The following is a 16,602-nucleotide window of genomic DNA, read 5'->3' on the forward strand; positions in this document are numbered from 1 at the left end:
GTTGTTACCTGAAATGCTTTGGAAGTGAAAGCGTGTTATGGTGCAGATGGAGAGCAAAAAGAAATATGGTTGAATCGAAGCAGTACTGGAGACATACTCAAGCCTCTAAGGCCAAATCCAAACAACTACAGGCTTTTGTTGCTTAAAAGTGAGCCATTCCCTCCATAAATATATATAAAATAATTGTTTACTTTGTGATACAATGGGAAGATTTGCTTCTGATTAGTCAGATATACCTTCTGACTACATGGTTCCTGCATGCTGAATACTGTGAAGTTTGAGACATCATTTTGGAAACAAATCCTGGAAGAAGCACCTTCTTGTCTGTTGTAGGTGTGCATGAGGCCCAGGCAGCCAGCCAATGTTCTTCAGTGGTGCTCCTGCTGGGGCCACCCCTCATCCACAACAGCGCTAATGTGGGTACCCACCTGTGCTTGGCAGCAGGGGAGCTGACAGAGAGGAGCATGAGGTTCTCCTGACCAGGTTAACTGATCTGTCAGCTCCTGAGCTCTGGGTGAGTGGGAGCTGTGCTGTATGCTGCCCCAAAGGGACACACCAGGAAGTAATTGCAGGTGGAGGGGCTGATCTCACTGCATGCTGTGGTGCAATAGTAATTGCTGTCCAGGTAGTGTTTTGGAACTGGCAGTACAGATCCAGGGGTAAAAGATGATACTCTAGTTCCAAGCTTTCATAAATGTTCCCAGTTAACCCTGCTGCAAAAGTGGTTGCGTTGGTGATTCTGTGTCTGACTGGCCTTCAGACTATGATGGAATGGTAATAATAGTAATTTTCTGTGGCATCTCTTGCTTATGGTTCTTGAAGTAAGAAAACCTGTAGAGGAATTGAGAGCAATTGGTATCTGTAGGATGTTGAGACGGGCCACAGAGAAGTTAAATGTATGGTTCTCAGAAAAGGTCTCAAGTCTGGTATTTGGTCCCCTGATGCTCAGGGACAGGTACTGTGCCATCTTCAGCTCCTTGAATCATAGGATGGTATGGGTTGGAAAAGCTCTTAGTCATCATCTAGTTCTAATGCTTACATCTTTCTCTAGATCAGGTTACCCAAAGCCCCATCCAGCCTGGCCTTGAACAACTCCAGGGATGGGGCATCCATAGCTTCTCTGAACACCCTGTGCAGTGCCCTTACTACAATCATAGGTGGACAATCTGAGATCCAGACTGTTAGTCAGAGGAGTCCATTGCCCTGCCATGAACTGGGGTCATGGATTTCAGTGACAGCTGTCCTAGCTGCCAAATAGTCCTGTCATTTAGAAGGGTGTAGTGAAGTCTGTGATGCCTAAAGGGAGTAAGACCTAGGGGAAGGTCTGTGTCTGAGTGCACATTGACGTAGTGCCTGGTGCAGAGGAGGGTGGCAGCGCTGGCCACAGGGCTCCATTCCCCCGTGCCTGCCTTGCTGGCTGCCTGCTGCCTGTGGCTTGGGGCTGGAGCTGTTCTGCTGGCCTAAGCCAGTGTAGCAGTTCTCATGTTCTTGTGGGTTAAATCACTCTACAGATAATGTTTGTCCTGAGCAGGCTGAATAATGCAAAAGGTGATTTGTCAAATGGCTAATTCAGTGGCTAATGGGAAACCTCAGTAAAGGCCTCTTTAATTGCATAGCATGGGACTGGCAAACTGAGTGCTTGTATCTGGTTCCCAGTGCTGCAAAACCGTGTCTCATGCTTTATTTTTGAGGTTGCTCTTCCTGCTGAGTTTCTCAACAAGAACTCCTATAAGATCATTTCCATGAGAACACACGATTAGCTGACTTGAAAGTTGAATGCCTGTTTTTTCCCTTGAAGTTTTTTGTTGTTGTTGTTCAAGTTTCTCTGTCAATGTCATGTTGGATTGTTGTTTTTGTTTTGGTTTGGTTTGGTTTATTACAGAGATGAATAAAGCTGTTTTCATTGCCAAAGCATTGTTACGTTGCCAGGTATCTGGTATTCCAGTTTATAATTCCTCATTGTCACGGAGTTCTCTCTAGAGCTCACTCCGGGACAGTGGGCACAACCCGGGGCAGCAGGAACAAAAGCCCCCCCCCCTTTTCTCTAGCGGCAATGCGGCGCGGCCCGGCGCGGCCCGGCCACGTGCGTTTAGGGAGACGGGGAAGGGAAGGGAGATTGCGATTAGGTCTAACAAAAAGTAAGGGAGAAAAAAAAGGTGATCTGAGAACGAATGGCAGTTTAATAACCTAATAATGCTAAACAGCAACAAGAGAGTTTCAACAAAGAGAATACCAAGTCCCAAATCTCACCGATGGAGCTGTGGAAGGCAGGAAGGTCTGACCACGTTGTCTCCTCGCAGGGAGCCGGTCCAGCAACGCCGTCCCCTTCCTCACTTCCCTTCCGGTGCCCCACCCCACATGCTCATTAAGGCAGTTCACAGAAAAAAAAACTTGTCCCCTTTACTCCCATTATTAGCATGGTGTTCTGATGTGGAATACCAACACCAACCAAATTGCAAAACCATAACATTCCACCCCTTATTACACATCATCACATCATGCCTAACTTTTATCAACATATAAACAGAACAGTAGTTAACATGCATTACATATGTACATACAGATATATATATATATATATATATACACGTGGAATCACAGGCTGCACTCCCCCAGCATCAGATTTCCCTGTGGCACACACTGAACATCCCCATCCTTCTGCATCACCCACCAGGTGTACCCAGGTCCCTGTGCAAAGACAGTTCCACGGAGGGGCCTCCCTTTTCCAGAGGCTGGAAGGACCCAAACCGCTTTTCCCAGCATATTCTTTACATGCACCACAGGAACCTTGTCTCCCTCCACGGTACACAGGGAGTTGGACTGTGTAGGGCCGTCTCGGTTGGCTGATCCTCGGGTGTTTACCAGCCAGGTGGCTTCTCCCAGTTCTTAAATGTTCCACCACCCATCGCTTTCAGCGTGGTTTTCAGCAAACCGTTGTGGCGCTCGATCTTACCAGCGGCTGGTGCGTGATAGGGGATGTGATAGATCCACTCGATGCCATGTTCTTTGGCCCAAGTGCTCACCAGTGAATTTTTGAAATGAGTCCCATTGTCTGATTCAATCCTCTCTGGGGTGCCATGTCGCCACAGGATTTGTGTCTCTAGGCCTAATATGGTGTTTCTGGCAGTGGCATGGGGTACCGCATATGTCTCAAGCCACCCAGTGGTTACCTCCACCATGGTGAGTACATAATGCTTACCATTACGAGTCTTTGGCAGGGTGATATAATCAATCTGCCATGCCTCCCCATATTTATACTTTTCCCATCGCCCTTCCCCCCAGAGAGGTCTCATCCTCTTGGCCTGTTTGATCATGGCACAGGTGTCACAATCATGGATGATCTGCGCAATAGCGTCCATAGTTATGTCCACCCCTCGGTCTCTAGCCCACTTATGTGTTCCATCTCTGCCTTGATGGCCTGAGGTCTCATGGGCCCACCGAGCTAGGAATAACTCTCCCTTATTCTGCCAATCCAGGTCTATCTCAGCCACCTCAATTCTGGCAGCTCGATCTACCTGGTGGTTATTTTGTTGCTCCTCTGTTGCTCGACTCTTGGGCACGTGGGCATCTACGTGACGCACCTTTAGGACCATGTTCTTTATTCGGGCAGCAATGTTCTTCCATAGTTCAGCGGCCCAAATAGGTTTACCTTTCCGCTGCCAGTTGTTTTGCCATAAGGCATTGGCCACCATCCATGAGTCAGTATAGAGGTAAAGCACTGGCCATTTCTCCCGCTCAGCAATGTCTAGGGCCAGCTGGACAGCCTTTACCTCCGCAAATTGACTCGATTCTCCTCTTCCTTCCGTGGCCTCTGCAACTTGTCGTGTGGGGCTCCACACAGCAGCCTTCCATCTGCGATGTTTCCCAACAATGCGGCACGATCCATCAGTGAACAGGGCGAACTTCTTTTCGTTTTCCAGAAGTTCATTGTACGGGGGAGCCTCTTTGGCGCGTGACACCTCTTCTGCTGGTGGTGCTTCAAACTTTTTACCTTCGGGCCAGTCCATGATCACTTCTAGGATCCCTGGACGGCTGAGGCTCCCCATCCGGGCCCGCTGTGTGATTAGTGCAACCCACTTACTCCATGTGGCATCTGTGGCATGGTGAGTGGAGGGAACCTGCCCTTTAAACATCCAATTCAGCACTGGAAGTCGAGGTGCCAGGAGAAGCTGCGTTTCGGTGCCAATTACCTCAGAGGCAGCCCGGACCCCTTCATATGCGGCTAAGATCTCCTTCTCAGTTGGAGTATAGCCCTCTTCCGACCCCCTATATGCTCTACTCCAGAATCCTAGGGGTCGGCCTCGGGTCTCATCTGAGGTTCTCTGCCACAAGCTCCAAGTGGGACCTTTCTCCCCAGCAGCCGTGTAAAGGATGTTCTTCACATCCTGTCCCATCCGTACTGGCCCCAGGGCCACAGCACGGGCTATCTCTTGCTTGATTTGCTCAAAGGCCTGCTGCTGTTCAGGGCCCCACGCGAAGCTATTCTTCTTTCGGGTCACCTGATAGAGGGGGCTCACAATGAGGCTATAATTTGGGATGTGCATCCTCCAGAAGCCTACCACACCCAGGAAGGACTGTGTCTCTTTTTTGTCAGTGGGCGCAGACATTGCAGTAATTTTGTTGATCACGTCTATTGGGATGTGGCGATGCCCATCTTGCCATTTCACCCCAAGAAACTGGATTTCTTGGGCAGGGCCCTTCACTTTGTCTCGCTTAATAGCGAAAGCAGCAGACAGGAGGATCTGGATTATCCGTTCTCCTTTTTTAAAAACCTCCGTCGCTGTATCACCCCACACAACGATATCATCTATATACTGCAGGTGCTCTGGAGCACCGCCCTGTTCCAATGTGGCTTGGATCAGCCCATGGCAGATGGTCGGGCTGTGTTTCCACCCCTGGGGCAAACGATTCCAAGTGTACTGAACACCCCTCCAAGTAAAAGCGAACTGTGGCCTACACTCTGTGGCCAAAGGGACAGAGAAGAATGCATTGGCAATATCAATGGTGGCATACCATTTTGCCTCTTTTGATTCCAGTTCATACTGGAGTTCCAACATGTCTGGCACTGCAGCACTCAATGGGGGTGTGACCTCATTAAGGCCACGATAGTCTACTGTCAGCCTCCATTCTCCACTGGCTTTGCGCACTGGCCATATGGGGCTATTGAAGGGTAAATGGGTCTTACTAATTACTCCCTGACTTTCTAGTTGTTGAATGAGCTTATGGATAGGGAGCAAGGAATCCCTATTAGTACGGTACTGTCGTCTGTGTACTGTTCTCGTGGCAATTGGTACCCGTTGTTTTTCCCCCATAGTAACCCCACAGCAGATGGGTCCTCTGATAGGCCAGGCAAATCAGACAGCTGCTTAATATTGTCTGTTTCTATAGCAGCTATTCCAAAAGCCCATCTGTATCCTTTGGGGTCCTTGAAATGTCCCCTTCTTAGGTAATCTATTCCAAGTATGCAAGGAGCCCCCTGGCCAGTCACTATGCGATGTTTCTGCCAGTCTCTACCAGTGAGGCTTATCTCGGCCTCCAATACAGACAGTTCCTGCGAACCCCCAGTCACCCCATGTATATGTATCCGTTCTGTCCCTTTGAAACCTGAGGGTATCAGAGTGCACTGTGCACCGGTATCCACCAGTGCTTTATATTTTTGTGGTTCTGATGTGCCAGGCCACCGAATCCACACCGTCCAATACACTCTATTATCCCTTTCCCCCCCCTGGCTGAGGGCAGGGCCCCTCTATTGGTTGTCTGCAGCGGTAGAGGCAACCTCAGTAGTGGCTGACCTCTTTTGTAATTTTCTTACCCATGCTCGCAGTACAAAATTGGGTTCGTCATGCCACTTCTTCATATCCTCTCCATGGTCACGCAGGTAGTTCCACATGGCACCACGTGACATAGGCTCACTGCGGTCCTTCACTCGGACAGGTGTGCGTTTGCGTCTGACAGCTGAGACTGCCACAGGTTCACTGTGGTTCCTTGCTGCAGACCAGCTCTTCTGCATGTTGTCCTGTCTTTTCTCCATTCGGTCCATTCTATCCACCATTTTACAGATGGCTGCGATGGTGGTACGGTGTGGCAGTAGTGAGTATTCGATATTTTGCAGTGAAAGGATGAGCTCAAAAATTTCAGGTCTCCTATCCAGCTCATCATACCTGTTAGAGTTCGTTAATAGTATACTGGAATACTTCACTGGTGCTGACCGTATGAGTTTCTTGCATATTTCCGGAGTACCGCTCACCTTTTCTGGGTCATGGTAATCCTCTGGGTCCCCAGGGACAAACGTGGGATCGAACAGCATTTCTGCCACAGCCATTTCTCTCAGGTACTGGATACCTTCCTCAGCTGTACTCCATTTTTCCAGTACAGGCTCCAAATCACTTTTGAGAAGACAGGTTGCCTTTACAGCTGATAGCATCCTCTCCCAGAGATTGGCGACTCCATCGAGACATCTGCTGATCCCTCTATCAATAGATGAGTCTCGAGCAATGTTTCCTAATTGACGAGCCTCATCGCAGCTTAGAGACATGCAGGAGGCCCCATTGTCCCAACACCGGAGCAGCCAAGTGACAAGGCATTCACCTGGGAGTCGGGCAAACTCCTTTCTCGCACTTTGGATTTCAGTAATTTTCAGAGGTTTACGAGTAGAGGAAGCAGTGACTTTTCCCTCATCATCACTATCTTCTCCGCGTCTGTTAGTCTTCTGGGTTGCCTTTCTCAGTGGTTTTGGGGAGGGTCCCTCACCAGGATCTTCCTCTACTTCCTCCATCCGTTCCAGACGTGAGGGCACACGCTCCCATCTCTGGCCTTCATCGTCACTATCTTCTCCATGTCTGTTAGTCTTCTGAGTTGCCTTCCTTGGTGGTTTTGGGGAGGGTCCCTCGCCCGGATCTTCCTCTACTTCCTCCATCCGTTCCAGACGTGAGGACACACGTTCCCATCTCTGGCCTTCCACTGGGGCGACTGACACTGATGCTGGTGCTTCCTGTGGTCGGCTGGGATTAACTTGTTGCCTTCCCCTTAGGATTTGGATCTCATTCTCGAGACTCTCTATCTTTTTCATAAGCCATTCGTTCTGAGATCCCCCTGATCTCCCACACTCACTCAGGGGTTCTATTAATTTCCCAAGGTCCCTCTGGTGTTCAGGGGTGAGATTACCTGATACTGGGGGTCCCGATGCTTCTGGCCCTTTTCCTGAGACTCTCTGCACTATTCTTTGCAAGTCTCTCTGCAATTTATAGTAAACTACTACAATCAGAGAGACTAACAACACAGTATTCCAATTGACACCCCAGTCATACTTAAGGAATTCAGAGCATTCGTGAGCCAGTTCAAGCACGGTGCCTGTGATGTTCGTTAGTCTGGAAGGGAGCCAGGCAGATATCTCTATCCCTGCCAGCCATCGGCTTAATAAATCTACCCCTACCCCCAACATCAGGAAGTCCTTAAGCCAGGACCACAGGAACCTACGGACTATCAGTCCTACATACAGGGCTGCTGAAAAAAACCTAATAATGCTAAACAAACAACAAGAGAGTTTCAACAAAGAGAATACCAAGTCCCCAATCTCACCGATGGAGCTGTGGAAGGCAGGAAGCTCTGACCACGTTGTCTCCTCGCAGGGAGCCGGTCCAGCAACCCCGTCCCCTTCCTCCCTTCCCTTCCGGTGCCCCACCCCACATGCCCATCAAGGCAGCCCACAGAAAAAAAAACTTGTCCCCCTTTACTCCCATTATAAGGCATGTTGTTCTGATGTGGAATACCAACACCAACCAAATTACAAAACCATAACAATCTTATACAATTAATGAATGGGTGCAAGGAACTACAAGAAGGATCTGATTGCACAGCAGTCCCCATTGGAGATAGCAATCCATAGGATACAGGTAGGGGATGGGGTCCTAATAAAAACTTGGAAAGAAGCTACACTAACACCACAAGGGGAAGGTCCCTATGTTGTTTTATTTACTGCAGAAACAGCTATTCGAACCGCAGAGAGAGGATGGACTCATGCCAGCCGTGTTAAAGGACCCATCGGTGACGAGAAGTGGGAGGTAGCTCCCGGGAGTGACGACCTGAAACTCACACTGCGACAAGCCCAATGGGTATTCCAGGTAAAGGCTTCCCCTGAAGAACACTACTGCTGCTGAGAAGAACTAAAAAAACCCCTCGTAGCTGGACCCAGTTGACGAGTGAGGCAGAGGAGTGAACTGTGGGGAAAGATGGGCCTTAGGGGTATCCATTGGTACTTGGGGATTCTCACAGTGATCACATTTTGTATAGCAGCACAACGCCACCCACACCAAGCTTCCTTACATCCCTGTGTGACCTGGTACCTATACAGCCCAGTCTAAACCAAAAGGGTTACTATTTTTGCCTAAGCTCAAAACCCAGGGAGGGGATACTGTAACCACCCAGGCTCATATTACTGTGCCTATTAGGGATGTGAAACTATTGGCTCAGACTGGGCACCTGGGGCTGGGCAGGATAAATATCTACAAGCAGGGCATGGACCCTATGGGTGCATACCTCCTAACCGAAACCCACAGTTGGGAAGATGGGCTGTGTGGGGATTTAAGACAGAGAGAGAGAGAAACATCTGCCAGCAACTATGGATAAGTGTAACAAATCCAGATAACCCAGTGTGGCTGTTAGGGAAAATATGGGGTGTAAGTGACTTGTGGAATCAAACTCTATAACACATAGATGGGTTATAAAGCAGGTATGTTTATTCCAGCGCTGGGTGCAAGGGGGATAGCTCCACCTGACTTGCACACGGACTTGTAAAATCGTGACACAGATATAGGTACATCTCATACATAGTCAATGATTTCTCGGAATTCTGATACATATTCAATAGTTGTTTAGCATGCAGACCCCCTCTTGTTCTTATCAGGGGGATGCAACTCCTCTTCTGGTATTTACAACATCTATTCTCCTCCTTGCCTGATGTCTTCCGTGAGGTCTCACTCCTTATCTGCATCCTTCCTGCTCTCCCAGGCCCCTTGTTTCCTTTAAACAAAGAGGGAAGGAAGGGAGGGGTGCTCTGGGGGGGGAATGGGAGGGGTGGAGGAGGGTTGATGTCAGACTGTGAAATCGATTTTTTTAATCTTAATTCTGCTTCAGAAACAACATCTGATTCCCATGCTCTCTGCTTGGTATTTTGTCTTTTGATGCAAACACGTAAGCCCCATTGGTGCCTGGTTCAGCAGTTCAGCTTCCTTTGCGCCCTTTGCCTGGTTGTAGGGAAGGTGGCAGGCTCTGATTCAATGAGGGTGTTGTATGGACACAGTATTTATCGCCATGTATCCAAAGGTGCAACAGTTTCTGGAAACCCAGGTGGGATCCTATAGGTGATGGTTCTCTCGCCACCAAGCATCCAGTTGCCAGCAATGGGTGAGTTCACTGGGACTTTGGGGATGGGAGGTGCCAACTAGCAAGCCTTCAATATCTGCTACTAAAATCAGACTTGGAAGCATGTTACACGTGGGAAATACACTTGGTGCAGGAAAGGGGATTTCCTTAGCCATCAAAAAAAGATGAAACTGCAGATCTATCAACAAAAATGTAAGCACGTGACACTTGACTTGGCGGGTCTGTGGGAAGGTCAGCTTCTCCGTGTTTGTATTTCAGCCATCATCCTCCACACTGGAGAGGATTTATCCACTTGGCTTGCTTAATTGCAGCACGTTTCACACGCGCGGATAACCTGTGCATATTGCGTCACTACCCCTGTGGCCTGAGGTGGTGCACCAGGCTGGAAATAATGCCTTCTTGGGGTTGTTGAAGCTCTGCAAAAGTTTGCCAAGCAAAGTTGTGGATGCTCCATCCCTGGAGGTGTTCAAGGCCAGGCTGGATGGAGCTCTGGGCAGCAAGACTCTGTGGGTGGCATCTCTGCCCGAGGCAGTGGGGCTGGGGTTCTGAGTTCTTCACTGTCCCTTGCAAGCCAAGCCATTCTATGATTCTGCATTTCTATGATGTAAGCACCAGCCCCACACAGCCCTGGTGCAGTGCATCACAAGAGCAGCAGCCTGCAGGGAGCCACCACCCGGAATCACAGAGATGTGAGGTCACAATGCCCCATCCTATGACTGTGCTGAGCTGCGTCATGAGCTCACGAGGCCTGGCTGCAGGCTTGGCTCAGTGCGACACTCACTGTGGCTGCAGCGGTGGTGTTGGAAGCGTGGTGCAAGTGTGGGGGTGGCCATGGACCCTGCCCGCCTTGTCCTCTTCCTCCTATTGGTGGCCATGAGTTTTCAGGAGAGCTGTGCTGCTCCGTGGCGAGCACGGGGAGCAGGTGAGTGGGTAGAGATGGGACCCAAACTGAGCAGCACTGGGAGCAAGAAGTCAGGCTGTGTCCCCACGGCCCTGTAGTACACTTGCCTGGGGCCTGCCTTCCATGGGGGTGTTGCTGGGTAGGGGGTGATGGGCAGCACTGCAGGAGCCGGGCAAGAGCCCGTGGCTGCGCTGCTCCCCAGGGCTGGCTCCAGCCATGCCAGGCTGTAGCTCTGCTAATTGCTGGCTGCAGCACAGCCTTCGTCCTGGGAGATGCCCGGGGAGAGTTCAGAAGAGGCGTGCTGGGCGTGCATGAGCATTTCTGCTTCAGGCTCATGGCACTCCCCAGTTTCCAAGCCAGAGCCCCAGTCCACAGCCCAGGGGAAGAGACAGGTGTGCTTTCCTCCAGTGCCTCAGTGTGACCTTGCTGTCCATCAGAGGCCTCCCAGTAAGAAAGCCCTGGGGGGCTGCATCTTCTTCCACGTAATCTGTGAGAGATGTGGCACGTGGCCCGGAGAGAGCACTGCATACGCTGCCAGGTGCCAGCCTATGGGTCATCCCGTCCACCCTGCAACTTTGGAAATCATGACCTGAGTTATTCTCCCATGCCCTACATCCAGTTACTGAGGGAGAAGGAGATCACACCATATAGTGTATATAAGTGGGAACTTATCTCATCTGTTCTTGATTCTAGATGATGAGCTTTGTGCTCCCTTTCCGGATGCTCCTTTGGATCCGGACTTCACGCCTGTGCCTGGGGGACAACCCAGGGGTAAGTTGTGAGTGTCTGTTTCCTTGGAGGCTGAAACGTTCATGCTCTCATGGTTTACCTGGGTGCAATTTTACTGGAGATCCTCTCCAGGTCTTCCAAGCCTGTTTGTGCCCGGAAGGGTTTGCACAGATGAGCCATGAGTATTTTTTCTCTCGGAGAGCTGCCAGTTTCAGTGGGAAGGTTACCGCTGCCCCTCTGCAGCTGAGGGAGCCCAGACCTTTGTATTTGGGCTGTGGCATTCCCCAACCACCGCCAGACCCTACAGGTCACTCAGGGAAAAGGAGGCCCCCACATGTGCCGGAAGCTCTCCTCACCTGTGTCTGATCACACTTGTGTCTGCAGGCCCTGCCGGTGAATCTGCAGAACTGAATCCTGCCTATGATCCCGAGGGCGAGACTGGAGGTAAATCAGCAGGCTTCATTTCCTTGATATTTGTTCATATTTGGCTGGGACGGTTCATCGAGTGTTCTGCGTTTAATCGGACAGAGGGTTCTTCTCCCTGAGAAGCATGGATGGTCATCGTTTCTTGGGAGCTCCGTGCTGTCAGCACTGTGTTGGCTTTGTCTGTGTATCTACGAGGTCTCCCAGTAAGAAACTTTCAAGGGGCCAAGTGTTCTTCCACGAGGTCCCTGAGAATTGTTTCCCACGGCCTGGAGACAGTATCTGGAAAGCTGTGGAATACCAGCCAGCAGGTCGCCTCTGGCCTCTGTGCAGCTTTGGAATTTCCCCCCCGTGTCATTACCTGAGCCACTTCCACCACTGCAGCTCACTAAGGAAAAGAGAGATGGGCACATGCAATGGGAACATTTCTCCTCTATCCGTGATGACAGCTGTGTCTCCAGGAAGTGGCTTACCAAAGCTGAGGTTTACCCCACTCCATGCAGTTTAGAGCTGGGGTGAACTCCAGGAGGGCGTTCCTCTGGGCAGTTCCACACAGGATTATTTAAGCACGATGGTGAGGCCCCTGTAGGCAGCCCGGAACTGTTTCCGAGGCGCTCCTGTGCGGAAGGGAGAGAACAGTGTTGTGAAGGAATCCCTGGCTTTAATTGCATCCTGCGACATTGTGGCTGAAGGGTTGCTCAGTAGCAGTTGCTCTGTCCTGCATTTGTTTGCAGATTTGACTAGAGGAGTTGATCCAGCTTCCTCTCTGAGATCTGGAACTGAAACTCTGTCCGATCGTGCAGGTATGTCATAGCTTTGAAATTCTTTAGAGAGCTTTTGCTGCCCGTTTCAGTGCCATTTCATGGCACAGTCCCCTGTACGCTCTGCTACTCAGTTGATGCTGTAGTGTGTGACTGAAACTTTTCATGGGTCTTTGGTTGCAGAAGTGCCCCCAGTGTGGGCCCTGCCCGGTCACCGGTTTCCTCCTGTGCTGGAGCCCAGCTGGAATCCCAGCAGTGAGTACTCTGTCTTCACTGACTTGGCTGACTCGCCGCTGATCTTCAAAACTTCATGCACGTGATATTTAATTTCATACATTCTGTTAAGGTCCGGAAAGAGAAGAGGATGAATCCAAACGAGGAAAATACTCTCAGGGCTCATCCCGTCTCCTGAAGCGACTGCTGAAGGAAATGGAGAAGGCAGAGCGTGGTGGGTATACTTCAGTCTGTTCACTGTGGGACCTGGGAAGCTGAGGTGTGATATACAGGTGTGGGCAGGCTGTAGCCTGCACAGCAGGAAGGGATGGGTCAGAGCCGTGCTGCAGCCGTGTTCCGTGTATCACCTTGCAGGTGCTGTCAAGCACCAGAGCTGGTCTGCTGCCAGATGGTCTGCATCCAGCCAAGACCCAGAGGCATCTGCTCCCCCAGCACAACCATTACTTGTCAGAGCTGCTTTGTGCAGTCATTGGCACCCAGATGGCAGCAAGTGGCAAGTGCTGTGCTTCTGTTCATCCAAAGCCCTCCGTGCAGCTGAGCAAGTTCAAGGCAGGAGGAGCATCCTGAGCAGGGTTGGCTGCCTTTGCTAATGCTGGAAATGAGGTGGAGATGCTAATTCTGAAGGCTTGGACTGTGTGTTAGAGCTTGGATTTCAGCCTGCAGCTACCTGGCTGTGACGGGCTGGTAACAGCACAGAATGTGAGGGCCTTGCACAGGAGCTGATTTCTCAAGAGGTGTGAGGGAGTCAGCATTGTCCAATAGCTGGGAGGGCCCAAATGCCCTTGGGTAACAGAGGGGCTCACAGTGTACTTGGGGGGGGGCCTGGACTTTACCTGAGCTCGGGATTGGAGAAGCTCAGTTTTTGATGAGGGCACGTGACATCCCAATCCTACTGCCCTGCTTTCTTTCTAAAGGAACGGACCAACAAAGTGAGCGGGATGCGTTCCAGGAAGGTGGATATCCCACACTGCCGGTCCCGGATGCGCTGCAGGAAGGCGGTTATCCCACACTGCCCGTCCCCGACAGAGGAATGCAGGCAGCACCAACCGGCATGCCAGGTAATTTCTGTCCTATGATCATACGGTGTCACAAACCAGAGTCACTGCGTGCCTGCAGGCTCTTGCTGCCAGCTCTTGCACACCAGGTCAGCAGCCAGACCTGAGCGTGTGAGCATAGAGCACATGTAAAAGAAGCCAGGGGTGGCTCTCTGAAAATGGCTGGCCTTCGTGGGGTGTGGAGAGTTGTTCCAGCAATGTGCCAGAGAAGGTACTTGCAGACCTCTGTGACCCTGCTCAGCTCCCACTGCTCCCAGATCGCAGAGTTTTCCCTTTTGGAACGAAGCCACCTGAGGGTGATGAGCAGGGTCTTGTGTGGTAGGAGCCTGCAGGAGTGTTTCTCCCCTGGGCTGGCTCTGGCTGTGCCCTGTGCTGGCTGAAGCCTGACCTTCAGCCTGGGGGGCGTCCCACAGGAGAGCTCAGGACACGCATGCCGGGAAAAGCGTGAGGGATTCTGCTCTGTAGCTCTCCCCACAGACCAAGCCCAGACCCCAGGGTACAGCCCCAGCTCTCGGCCCAGAGGAGGACACGGGTAGTGCCTGTGCAGCCTCTCCGTACCCAACGAGAGGTGGAAGCAATCCTTCTTGTCCTCCGGTGCTTCGGCACCAGAGACGGAGGCACCCACTGACAAAATGACCTCTTGGGTCCATGAAGCACACTGAGAGATTATCTGTAGCGCAGCTGAAGGTAACGTGGGATATTGTCTCATTTCTTCCAGGGATGAACACAGGCAAAAGCACAGAGGCTGCTGCTCACAGATCTGTGCGGAAGCGCCGCATTCCGGTGACGGTCTCAGCGATGCTGCTGCCTGCGCTGGTGCTGGCCGTTGGTGTTGTGATATGGGTGCTCAAAGACTACCTGTGAGTTGGCCTTTCCCCAGAACACCTTATTGCTGCATTTGGCAATGAAGCATTTGTGGTGCCAGGATCCTGGACGGCCAAATCAGCCGCTGGCAGTACACTGCCAGGACTTAGGTTGCAAAGTCTTTCAAGCTTCCCCTTATTTCCTGTCCCTGAGTAGTGCTTTCTGAAACTCATTCTCACAGAGCGCGCAAGAGGGAAAAGAGAGCAGCAGAAGCAGCAGATGGAGCTGGGGAAGGCAACGAGACAGACTCTGACCCAGTCAAACAAGAATCTCCGTAATAGCTCCAGTCCGTTCCATTCTGCCATTGAAGAGGCCCGAAGTCTTCAAGGTCATCTGGAAGACCTGGAGCTTGAACTCAAAGCCATGAAAGAGATCCTTGGGAACAGTCCTGAGTGCTGCCTTCTGTCAGAGGACGGCCCTGAATGTGAGAGCAGAGCTTTTGTCCTTCATCCTGCATTCTCCAGGACAGGTATCACCAGCAGTTTGAAGATTCTTAGCTCGACACAGCTACATTCCTGTTGAGGGTCCTAATGAGGACCCAGAAAACGAGCTTCCTCTGACTGCCGGACAATGCGTAATGTCTTTGGAGATGTGGGTGAGAATGGCTGGTTTCAGGGAGAGCTGACAGATGGCACAAGAGGACTGGTCCCTTCCAATTTGGCTGCGGAGCTTTCAGATGATGAACTGGATACACCTGGAAATCCTGTCAGAATTCCTGCACTGCTCCATCTGCAAGACTACCATTGCTCCACTCGATGTTGAGCAGAATGTCGTTGAGCTCCTTCGGGAACTCTCTGAGGCGACTGACAGCGGAACTGCATAGCTTTATTGTATATTAAAAACAACCAAACAACTGTCCCCTCCCTCTCCCTTCCCCTCGCACCCCCCCCCGCCCCCACAAAAAAAAAAAAAAAAAAAAGACAAAAAAAAACCCCCAAAAACCCTAAAAAACCAACAAAAAACAACCCACCCTCAATAAAACAAAAAACCAAAACCAATTAAAATCTCAACGCTGTTCTTTTTCTGGGATACACTGAGGTGACGCTTCTTCTAGCTTAGACTTTGCAATGAGTTTGTGTCACGGAGTTCTCTCTAGAGCTCACTCCGTGACAGTGGGAACAAACCCAGGGAGAGAAGGAACAAAGAACCTCCCCTCTTTAACAGCGCGGTGCGGCGCGGCCGAGAGGGGAAGGGAGATTGTGAATGGGTCTAGGAAGGAAAAAAATGAAAAAAAACCAACGATCTGAGAACGAACGGCAGTTTAACGAACCCAGGGACACTAAACAACAACGAGAGAGTTTCAACAAGGAGAAAAACAAGTCCAAATCTCACCGGCGGGCTGTGGGAGGCGGGAAGTTCCTACCACGCTGCCTCCACGCAGGGAACCGGGCAAAACCCCATCCCCTTCCCGACCTCCTCTCTGATGCTGTAAAGCGCAAGCTGGGGGGTTATGGGGCTCTATGGGGCGTGGGGGGGTCGGCCATATGTGGGGCGGGGGGAATTATGGGGCGGGGGTGTTGTATGGGGCTCAAAGGGGCAGGGGGGTTATGGGGCTTCTATGGGGTTTCTATGGGGCTCTATGGGGGTCGGGGGGGCGTCTCTCGGTGGGGTGAGGGGGGTTATGGGGCTTCTATGGAGCTCTAGGGGGCGGGGGGGGGCTTCTATGGGGCAGGGCTTTTATCGGGCTCTATGGGGCGGGGTGGTTTTCTATGGGGAGATGTGGGAATACAAGAAGAGCTGTTCAGAGCAGCAGCTGTGGAGCAAGATAAACAGCATGGGAACCAAGGACACCTCTGCAAGGAGAAGAAGAGTCTCAAAGCTCTGATTGGATATGTGCCTGCATGGACAGTTGAAAAGTGTTTTGTAGAATGCTTTGTTGACATGTAAGGTGTTTGGGAAGGTTGTAAGGGCGGATGGGAAAGTTAGAAAATAACAACGTGTGAAGGTATATAAGGGATGTGAGAACTTGTAATAAACGATTTGGATCGTTCACATCTGAGTCCGTGCCTCAAACGCTGCAAATGGCGCCCACAACGTGGAGCAAATCAACCCGCGGCTGAGTGAGCCCGGTCCGGCAGCGTCGCCCGACTGAACTTCGGAGAGACTGTTTGGCGCGCACCCGCCCCGTTCTGCAGGACAGAAGGTGAGCAGTAGGAACTATGGGGAGCTCACTAACGAGGGAGCAACGAGTACATCTCGAAGTATTGCGTTCAGTGTTACCGTATCAGGATGAGACTGTGTCTATTTCAGCATT

At 51.1% G+C, this 16,602-nt stretch overlaps 1 protein-coding gene across 4 annotated transcripts; it reads left to right on the top strand.

The window, feature by feature from the left end:
* The first annotated feature begins 7,702 nt into the window (after positions 1-7,702).
* Positions 7,703-15,762, top strand: LOC146751604 (uncharacterized). Of its 4 annotated transcripts, XM_085533947.1 has the most exons (10): positions 7,703-8,120; positions 9,322-9,402; positions 10,976-11,053; positions 11,396-11,455; positions 12,169-12,237; positions 12,379-12,450; positions 12,542-12,643; positions 13,344-13,487; positions 14,203-14,344; positions 14,530-15,761. In XM_085533947.1, the coding sequence occupies exons 2-10, from the start codon at positions 9,363-9,365 to the stop codon at positions 14,624-14,626; spliced, it is 804 nt and encodes a 267-aa protein (XP_085390073.1). In that variant the 5' UTR covers positions 7,703-8,120; positions 9,322-9,362; the 3' UTR covers positions 14,627-15,761. The 4 variants fall into 4 exon arrangements, with proteins under 4 accessions (XP_085390073.1, XP_085390071.1, XP_085390072.1 ...); XM_085533945.1 differs by having other exon boundaries at positions 7,703-10,303; positions 14,530-15,762; XM_085533946.1 differs by having other exon boundaries at positions 7,703-9,402.
* The last annotated feature ends 840 nt before the right edge of the window (positions 15,763-16,602 follow it).

This window comes from Coturnix japonica, unplaced genomic scaffold (assembly GCF_054131305.1).
Source record: "Coturnix japonica strain WE unplaced genomic scaffold, WE-NBRP24 Scf071, whole genome shotgun sequence".
NCBI lineage: Eukaryota > Metazoa > Chordata > Aves > Galliformes > Phasianidae > Coturnix > Coturnix japonica.